Consider the following 11300-nt stretch of genomic DNA (forward strand, 5'->3'; position numbering starts at 1 on the left):
GCTACACGGATTTGAAGTTGACAGGGGTGAAAATCTCACTTCCGACACAATGATTGCTCTGCAGAAAGACACTTTACACCCCCTATCCCTCCGCTGTAATATCATCAGTATTACCCAAAACTGCTATGAAATTGCAAATTTGATCCCTTTTCTCCAATTCTAGACCAAAAAGTCAACCCAAAAATGCAGGAAGAGGGGAGAAAAAAATTAAGGGAAAAATTGTCTATTTATAACTCGCACTACATTCGGAAATAAGGGGAAATAATTACTAGTCTTAGTCCTTATAGAAGTCGATGCTGAAAGCGCGCATTTTTACGTTGTTTACAAAACATTTAATTACTACGAATCGGAACAAAATGATTGATCGAGGAAGTCTGATTGTGTTTGAAGGCTGTGACCGAAGTGGAAAGACGACACAATGCAACAAACTGATTGCACAACTCGAGGCCGATGGACGTAAAGCTAAATATCTCAAATTTCCAGGTAAAACACAATCAAAAGTACCGTACCGTTATAAACTAGTTATATAATCCTAGTATCTCCCGCCATCTTAAGAAAGCGGGTTGTCAGTCCACCACACCATTTTGAACACAATATCTCCAAGCCACATACGCTAACACAAGGGATCGAAACCATGGCCCCAGCTAGAGCCCGAGGCACCATCCATGGCATGATTTAGACCGATTACATCATATGGTATTTCGGTCCCGCGTCATTTCGGACTTAACATTTCATACTCAAAAAAATACACACTAATCAGGAATCCTAGCGTATTCAATACCAGGCTAATTCATTACCGGTAAAATCGGCGTATTCAAGACCAGTATATTATAGGGTTGGTTGATCGGTATATAAAGGTGCTAAGTAGTACTCATCAGTGTGGATAGAAGCCGATTCGATAATTATTATTGATGATTGGTGTTTGATGTATTAAAATTGTTTTTTTTTTATTATTGAGTTGTTGTTTAAATTATTTAATCTTAAGCTTGAGATTGTACATCCCGGCTTTGTTATTTTGATTGGTCGGTGCATAAAGGTGCTAATTAGTACTCATCAGTGTGGATAGAAGCCTATACGATACTTTACTTATTAATTAATGATTGGTGTTTGATGTATTAAAATTGTTTGTTTTATTATTGAGTTGTTGTTCAAATTATTTAATCTTAAGCTTGAGATTGTAAATCCCGGCTTTGTTATTTTGTATTTTAAACATCAAACCAATTCCGATGCAAGCTTGGAATTTGTATATATTTCGAATAAAATACTCTCACCATTTGATATCGGTATCTCAGATACATATCAAGTTAAGTATAGCCTAATTATAATGAATCCTTGTATCGCTTGCCGTTCGACCGTGCATCCAAGACAAGAAGGTCTTCAGTGTGAAGAGTGTAATCTATGGCAGCATAGAAAATGTACAGGTATGTATTTATAATTTCACAGATTTTGCTTGCTTTCATTAGTATTGAAATAAATCATAAGTATTGAAATAATTACACGAGTTTTGCTAGCTATACTTACTCCAACTTATGTTCACTAAATTTTATTTAAACAATTTTGTTCTCTTTAGATATATCCCAGGCAGCATATAGAAGAGCGGTGAAAGGGTTGGAAGAGATTAAATGGACATGTACTCCTTGCATAAATGCCGTAAGTACCGGTAACTTTTAAAAAATCAACAGAACCGAAACATCAATTTCTATAATCAACGAAACATCTTTCATATTCTTACCGTATTTAATATTCTTCCCACCGTATTTGATGTTTTAATTTAGTCAACTTCAATATACTTACCATAACGTATTTTACGTTATTACCGTATTTAATATTCTTCCCATCGTATTTGATGTTTTAATTTAGTCAACTTCAATATACTTACCATAACGTATTTTACTTTATTATTTAGGCTATTCATGTTGCTGTTCATGAAATTACCGCTACTTTCGACGAAGAAGTACCTATGGATACTAGTGTTGGACGTGAACAAGAAGAATTGCCTCTTATGGAGACCAGTTCCGAGGCTGTCCCTCTGGAAAGATCCTACGTTTTACCCGAACCAATACTGGAAGATTCGATCGACGACGATGCTCCTGTCTTTGATGTACCCGCAGCTGAGGGCCCCCGTTACATCATTCTCGAAGGTGGTACCGAGAGGGGAAACAAGAAGTTGCTGGACATGGAGGGTTACTCCTACATCTTTAGGGTATGTAATTATTTTATATTTAGTGTATTTACTTTACGCAATTGAATATATTATATTGTTTTGTGTGTTTAACAATGTAATTGAATGTAATAAACATAATTTAGTGTATTTACTTTGAATATATATATTGTGTTTTTCAGAAACAGCTAATGGAAACACAAATTGGCGCTGTGTTCACCATCCGAAAGTGGACTACTGTCGGGCGACAGTAATACAGACAGGGGATGAGTACGTGGAGAACCAATGGATATCGAACCGAATGTTTAGTGCGAAGAGTTGGTCCGTTTTTATGCGCTCCGTTCGCACGAATAATGACGTCGAGGGGTGGCATAACCAAATCAACTCTTGACTGAACACTCGGGGACCAGTTCCATTTTATTTATTGCTTGTAGAACTACACAAAGAAGCTAAGAAACTCAAAATGGATATGGTGATGCTCACCGAAGGAAAAATCAGCAGATGCCAACGAAGCAGAGTTGGACTGATGCAGACACGCATATTCTCTCTATGGACCAACTACAATGCAGGTGAAATGGATACTAGTAGGCTATTGAGAGAGTGTGCGTTTCTGTACGGTCCCTCTGCGGAAACATCGTCGTAAGTGTATTGTAGTGTTGTTTGTGTTGTAAGTGTATTGTAGTGTTGTTTGTGTTGTATCAACCATAAAAGAAAAGAAAAAAAAATTAATAGTGTATCACATTTATGAACACAATACCCCGTTCAAGTATAAAACTAAAAGAAAAAAAAAATTATGAACACAATACCCTGTTCACAGTTTTTTACGAACTATTATTAATCGCATCAGCTGAAAACATTGATTTTTGATGTGATAAATAAAGAAATATTAATAGTAACATCAACACAATACTCAGTTCAAAGTTGAATACGAAACTATGGCTATTATTAATCGCATCAACTGAATACGATGTTTTATATGTAAATATTGTCTTCGAATGTTAAATATTTCAACTCTTGTTTGTATTATGATTATTTAAAATATATAATATTAATAGTAACGTCAAGTTAAACACAATACTCAGTTCAAAGTTGAATACGAAACTATGGCTATTATTAATCGCATACGATGTTTTATATGTAAATATTGTCTTCGAATATTAAATATTTCAACTCTTGTTTGTATTATGACTATTTAAAATAAATAAATAATAACTTGTTAATCCTTCTATTGTCTTGTCTTAATTGATCAATTAACACCCATAGACAGAGTACTACTTAGCACCTTTATATACCGATCAACCAACCCTATAATATACTGGTCTTGAATACGCCGATTTTACCGGTAATGAATTAGCCTGGTATTGAATACGCCTGATACCCTAATCAGCACTACAGCAGTGAATATACGCTAGGCCGCTACAATCACTGATAAGGATGACATCGATGCGACTTAATGAGTCCCAAATATTAACTTTTTTCTTCCGTCAAATTAAATTCTAAAACATTTTTTTCAAGTATTAGAAAAATAAATAAAGACGTTTGAATTATTTGTAGATAAATATCATTTCCTATTTAGTGTAAATGGGTATTAAAATAAGTAAAATTAACCATTTAGTTAGCCCGAATCAGTAACGTCTTATGTAAACAATGTACGCACCATTGAGCCAATGATTGACGCCGCATGATCTGACGTCACTTGTCGAAACAGTCATCTGTTACAGAGATATTAGAAAGACTTTCGTAATCCTCTGTGAAACAGATTGAAAAAAATACGGCCTTGACGTTTTGAAGGTATACAGACAACTCATCCCAAAGACAAATTCATCCCAAAAGACAACTCATCCCAAGATAAAAGATAACTCATCCCAACTTTAAAACATAGGTCGAGATATAAGACAACTTATCCCAACAAATATAAGTGCTAGTTATATATGTGTTAATACAATGTGTTATTTTAATAAAATTCATATTGTTGTTTTAATCAAATTCATATTGTTGTTTTAATCAAATTGATGGTTGTGTATCACTGTTTGTATAATGTATTAATGTTTTAGTACTTTGTTGTTTTATCTTCTACTAACATTGTTGTACAAGGAGGCAACACAGCCACCAACCCAGATCAAAAGCCAGTACTTGGCATCTACGACTATTCATTCAGATTCAGAATGGTGTCTGAGAAGACGCCAATAGAAGCAGACCAGATCCACACAGTTCAAGCTATTTCAACTGTGGAATTCTTATAGAAACCAAACTGTTAGCAACAACCAGTTATTAAAAAGATGTGGAGGAATCTATGGACCGACAAACTGTCAGACTAACTGACTGAAGAAAAAACTTAATAAGAAAATGAAGAAAAAAAACCATATAAATGTATTATGTGTTGATGTAATAAAATGTATTATTTAATAAATTGTTGATATCTCGACTCCTGTATTAAACCAAACAAAACTAAGTTGGGATGAGTTGTCTTTTATCTTGGGATGAGTTGTCAGGTATTCGTTTTGGACTCAAGCAGGTGACATTTCGGACTAGGGTAGGCGACGTTTCGGACTTGGGGAATAAGTTGAAAGGAAAGGTTGAACACAATTGTCAAATCAATCTATAATAAACCAAAAGCGATTTTATAAAAAATAACATGCAGGCAAAATTTACTTCTTGCAATCGTGGATCATGCACCGTATTGATCTCTCTAGGAACTGTAAAATTTTCAATGTTGAATGTTTTTACAAGCCTCTAGAATTTTTTAACGATAATCCGTAAGCTACACGTTGACATGCATTCCTCGACAAATTTGCCATAGATAGGAGTACCAATCGATAAATTAGTGCATACAAAGAAAAATCTTTTTGGAAAATATTAGAAATGGCAACGATCAAAGTGAGATAATTAAAGCTGATTAACCGATAATCCCTATGTTATTGTATGCGCAAAGAAACCTTACAGTACAGTTACAGTTCTTTAGTGGATGAGGAAAACGTGAGTTGTCAATCACGTAGGCTTCTACAATTATAAAAAACATTAGCAGTATTACTAAATATACACAAATTTTCAACAATATTTTATTGTCAAGTTCAGTACTCGCTTATGAAACAAAACAAAATTAAATAGAACAAGCAGTGTAAAATCATCGGACTCATATAAAACGAAAAAAAAACCCAGCTAAATTACAAATATATCACATAAATTTTCAACAGTCTTTTAATTATTTATCCGAATCGGAGAAGTCGTCAAGTAAGTCTGAAACGTTGTCAAACTGAGTCCAAAAAGGTTGTCTGTGTTAAGTCCGAAATGACGTGCTACCACTAGACCACTGTGAATAGCCCACACACACACCTCCCACAAACACACACACACCAAAAATCAAAATCATACCATGACCGCAATCATGAACCGCCAAACCACTGTGACTAGCCTATACCCAAACAGTGACACTTTGCCATAGACGAGTATGAGTCCTGTAGGCCATACCAATAATGAGGTATTATTTTTTAAACTTTTATTCTTATAAATGAGAAGGATGAAATTGGTGGTTAGTTTTATTCAGTGAGTAGGCGCTGGCTCGCTGACCATTACTGTTGCTTGAGAAAGTTCACATCAGGAATTTCCAGCGTGGTTTCCACCTTGACAGTGGTGCAGGATGGAGGCCATTGGGGGGCCTGGCAAGGAAAAGAATCTAGTCATTCAGGCCAGACGAAAACCTGAGGTCCCATTTATACATTGGAATTCAGTTGATGTCTAGGCAAAATTTTCTCATAGCACACTGTATCATATGGCTTCTGTCTTCATTAGTCTGGTTGGTGCAGAACAGTAAGACATACAGGCTTTTAAAGAACAGGCATAGTAATACGGTAATAATTTTTTTATATTTCTTGTTTTCTTTCAGATCGAACCACTAAAATCGGTCAACTTATCAACAGCTATCTTGGACAGTCATGTGACTTGGATGACCATGCAATTCATCTTCTCTATTCAGCCAATCGCTGGGAGGCTATGTAAGTCGAAATATTTGCTATCTTCAATAAATAGTGCTACAGTATTTATAGCTAAAACATTTATATGCCACAGAGTGTTGTGCTCAAGGCAGAGTATGATTGTTTTCTGGAATACCTGATGTCACTTCTGATTTGAAACGTTCATACATGTAACTAAAAAATGTGTTTTGTTTAGAACTCTGCAGGATACTGATTCGCATGAATGAATTATGACAATTGAGTGAAAATATGGATTTCTGGCTACAATATCTCAACCAACAATGACAATGGAAACATAATTGTTGTTATACTCCCACATTTTCATGTGGACGTATATTTTCATCGACCCTGTCCATCCGTCCACAATTTGTTTGTGGACACTCTACAGGTCACAATTTTTATCTGATTTTAACGAAACTTAAAATATTGGTTGGTATTGGTTGGATTATGGTTCCTGATTGTATGAAAAATCATGTTATTAACTTGTGGTCCCTCCAAAGGACAAAATTTTTATCCAATTTAAAATGTTTGAATATATTATCGACCAAAACTCCCAGACCAAATGGCCACTTCTTGTACGCAAATAGTGTAAAAGTATCGTATATCAAGCGTTTAAATATTTCACCGTTACACCTGAATGAAGGTTGTTTTCGAATTTCGTAAAAATTTGACCGCAACAGCCAAACAAAATTGCCGCCCCTTGTACGCAAATAGTGTAAAAGTATGTAATACCATGGTTTTGTTTCCTCTAGAAGTCACAATTTTTATCCAATTTTGATGAAACTTGAAATGTAAGTTTATAACGAAAACATCTTGGTTCCTTTCGATATTCGAGCATATGTGATTTGGGACTGACAATCAAGCACGCCCCTGGACTGGTGACCCAACTGCTACTGGCCATTTAAATTGCTGTGAGAGATGACTAATCAATCTAGCACCTTTAGCATTTGTCATCCAGGTCCAAATTATAGTTTAATTTTGTGACAGGTGTCATGCACAAATGTTTCTAGACCTAGAGCTTGTAGGGTCACCCGTCGAACCTTGTGAGTTTTCTCCAGGTCCTCCAGTTTCCTCCCACTGCTAAAGACCCCTACATGCAAGCAAATTATTGAAATAAAATTGAACCATATGTTTGTGTCAAGTGGATGTTAAACCTCATTTCTCTCTCTAACTCTTCTATAACAGGTTTTCCGAACACCTTAATATTGACACAGTAGGGTCACCCGTCGAATCTTGTGAGTTTTCCGAACGCCTTAATATTGACACAGTATATTCGTCCTATTTCTTAACATTTCAACGATTGATTTGCATACTTAATTCCACCCAAATGATTGAGATTTCCTTTTCAATGCAAGTTATTGGTATAATAACAGGGAGCCACGTTGGCTCAGTTAGTAGGACTTGGGCTCGCTAACCTTGAGGTCCTGTGTTCGATCCCCTTGTTGGTCTAGAAACTTCATCTGGATTTTCCGGCATGGTTCCCCCTTGTCAGTGGTGTTGGACAAAGGGCCTGGCAAATCACATCTCATAGTCCTGTGGAGGTGAAAGTTGGAATTTGATTCGAGAGTAGGGTGTAGTGCCACTGTCCATGCAAAACATCCCTCATAGCACACTGTATGGCATATGTCCGTTTTCATTAGCTCAGTCAGACATTGAACCCCATTTCATTTCAAGTTATTGGTACAATGAAAAGAACGATAAAAAATAATATATTCTTTGATATTTATTACGTATCTATTTTTCAGACACGACATGAAAAGTTTAATAAATCAAGGAACAACGTTAATAATTGACAGATATGCTTATTCTGGTGTAGCATATACAGCTGCTAAAGAAGTAAAAATATTTATTTCTTCTTTTTCTATTAGAGTTTGTCTGCTTTCATTGATTGTGATATGCGTAGTGCACTTATCTTTCCTGTTGGAGCCACATAAGTTCAGACCAGGAATCAAAACCATGACCAAAAGCCAGAGGTGATCGGCCAGCTAATGCTCTAAGCGAGACCAACACTCTAGACCATCGCAACCCCCCATCTTGCAAAATAGATCGTCTGCAAAATGAAATTGGATGTATCAATTAGACTTTTAATCATATTGGCGTGCACGTAAACTATCCCTTGGCACTTGGAATTTGATATCAGAGTAGGATGTAGTGCTGGTGTCCAGGCAAAATTTCCCTCATAGCACACTGTATGGCATATGCCCATCTTCATTAGCCTAGTCAGGAGCAGAACAGTAGGACGTTAAACCCCATTTCATTTCATTCATTAAACAAAATTTGGTTTAATCAGTTCCTCAACAAAAATTTGTGTAACTTTATTTCTTCAGACATTTAATTGCACTGAAATTCCAAAATTTCATTGTCTAGTCATACTGATGGTACAGAAAATTAAGGTCCACCAGTATACTTACTGTCAGTTAGAATCCAAAGAGAGAAATGGGGTTTAACCTCAAGACACAAATTAGGTCATATTGAGACTATCATATGGTTCGATTTAATAACATCTAGATATTGCTAGACTAGGCAATAATTCCAGAACTTATACATGTAGCTATGTTATCTCCCTTTAATGCATACATGTGAATGATGGCATCCGATCAGAGGTTGTGACACAAACACACTCAATTCAAACATGGCGACCTCCATGAAAACAGTGAAATTGAACGAACCTTATAACTTAATTATAACAGGTGGACCTTTCACCTTTTGCGATGATCAAGGAATCTGATAGGCTCCCCTGCTGTGTCAGTAGCTGATTGAAATTATTGCTGAAATATGCAGGGTATTGCGTGAAGGGCTTGATAAGATATACAGAGTTAAAGCCATTCTATTGAAGATGGGCATGTCTGACTTACCTTGGTTCATGCAGAAAAGAATATGTATAAAAACCAATTTAATTTCATTTGTCACATTTCTTGATTGGGGATGGCATGTGTGTACTTACCATTTATTTGTACCAAAGGCCAAAAATGACCTAGTTTGTATCAAGTGGACGTTTAAGCCCATTTCTTTGTGCGAGGTGGTAGATCATACATCTATTGGTGAAAATCAATAGGTTTCTTCATCTCATAAAACCTTAAACCTTTTATTACTTCAGGGTTTTACGCTTGATTGGTGTAAACAGCCCGACATTGGTTTGCCTCAACCTGATAAAGTTTTCTACCTCACGCTATCATCAGAAGCCGTTAGTAGACGTGGTGGGTTTGGAGATGAAAGATACGAAAAGAAAGACATCCAAGAGAAAGTCGCCCAAAATTTCCAAAAGTTAAAAGATGGTGATTGGGAGGTATACCTATTAGTTTATTTATCCAAAGCAGATTTCTTTCAAAGTTCCAAAGAGAGTTAGAATGTTGAGAGCCACCTGTTCGATACCAGTGTTGGCTGAGAAAGTTCATAAGGATTTTTTGGTCTGGTGCAGGGCAGTGGGTCTGTCAAGGCCACTGTATAGTTGTTCGAATGGTACAAAAAAGCAAGGCGTATGTAAAAAGATCCCTAGGTATTTGATATGAGTAGGCTGTTGTGCCGAAAAAGTTGCTCATGATTTTAGCCATATCAATTTCACAGTGCTTTTGTTGTTTTAATGTGTGGTGTGGTTCTCAATATTTTATTTTTTTTTACTACAGGAGATTGATGCTGATAAATCTATTGAAGACCTACATCGTGAGTTATATTCCCGTGTTAAACAAGTCATGGAGGATTCCAAGAAAAATGAACTAAGAAAATTGTGGACGAATCAGAGTTAATTAAATGACAGCCCTGTAATACACATAGACAGGGTCTTGTCAGGCTCTGTATTGCAAACACAATCACCACAGTGCTTGTTTTTCATTCATCAAGCCCCTATTGATACATAGAAGAGGAACTCAATTTTTTGTGCTTTTCTTGCATTTATTTAATTGATAAAAAAAAAAATAATTTAGTTTTTTAACTGTCAAAAATTATAAATTTAAACATGATTGTATAATACAGTTTTACGGTATATTTCAGTTTACCAGTATAATTGTCTTAAACAGCAGGACATTTTTAAATTTTTTTTTAATAATAATAATCCTCTATTTATAAAGCATCATAATACTAAAACAGAAGTTTCTATTGCGCCATTTCAAGTTTTCTCTTATATTACAGACTGAAATTAACAAATGATAAATATTATTTATATATTATTAAAATGTTGATTTATCACTATAAATATGTCGTCAATATACATAAATTATATAATACATGTAAATAAATATTTGTATAATTTTATTGATTTTTTAGATGGTAAATATTGATTTTAAGGCGGTAAATATGTCATACAGATGTAAATAAACATGATTTTTTGGGTATAATTCTGTTGATTTTTGTCTAAATTTATAATACTTACTTGAAAATAAAATAAACATGAATTATTACAATAAATATACAATACTTTACAATACATCCAAATATACACACTAGGGACCGGGTATCACAAACTGGGCATTATTTGATGAATCTTGATGGTATTTAATACTTACTGCATGGCAATCTATTAACTGAATATGTGTATTAGATTATAGATGGTAAGCTCAGTTTCTTTCCTTTTTTCATCAAATATGAATGATACCCGGTCCCTAGTGACAGTACATCCACATATACCATACATCCACTTATTCAAGAACAATACAGTAAACTTCGCATATGTCGGATCTAAGTGGACTGACCAATTTTATCTGAGATAAGCGAAGATCCGAGTTGGCCGAAGACCGAAATTCAATCTTAGCTCGATTAGAAATAAACTGCAAGAGCCGGATAATAATTGATTCAAAGGCACATTTCAAGCTTTTGTTTGTGCGAGTAGATAACTTCCTAAATTTTCCCGGAAAATTTCATGTACAGCAGACATTGAGTTTCAAATTTTCCCGGAAAATTCTATTATTGCATCGCGTTAAATAGGCTGATTTGAGTCAAAATGATAGGAGAAAGTATTTTGGGGCTCTGTGCATGGAATACCTAACTGTGTTTTAGACCATCGGTACGAAACTGACTTGTCAAATTCTGAACATACTGACGATCCGACTTAGGTGAAGGAAAAAAGCCGGAATTGGATCAAATGGACCGAACATTTTGATCGACTTAGGAAATCTGACTTACGTGCAGAAATATAAATAAGTGCAGGATCAAAGGGTCCAAACGATTTTATCGGA

General features: G+C 35.3%; 1 protein-coding gene across 1 annotated transcript; it reads left to right on the plus strand.

Annotated features, from left to right (window-relative positions):
- The first annotated feature begins 285 nt into the window (after positions 1–285).
- On the plus strand, positions 286–11178 carry LOC126824173 (thymidylate kinase). The gene is made up of 5 exons (XM_050553394.2): positions 286–483; positions 6045–6153; positions 7878–7968; positions 9230–9418; positions 9756–11178. The coding sequence occupies exons 1-5, from the start codon at positions 294–296 to the stop codon at positions 9873–9875; spliced, it is 699 nt and encodes a 232-aa protein (XP_050409351.2). The 5' UTR covers positions 286–293; the 3' UTR covers positions 9876–11178.
- Positions 11179–11300: the final 122 nt, after the last annotated feature.

Source organism: Patella vulgata, chromosome 1 (genome assembly GCF_932274485.2).
Source record: "Patella vulgata chromosome 1, xgPatVulg1.2, whole genome shotgun sequence".
In the NCBI taxonomy this organism is placed as follows: Eukaryota; Metazoa; Mollusca; class Gastropoda; family Patellidae; genus Patella; species Patella vulgata.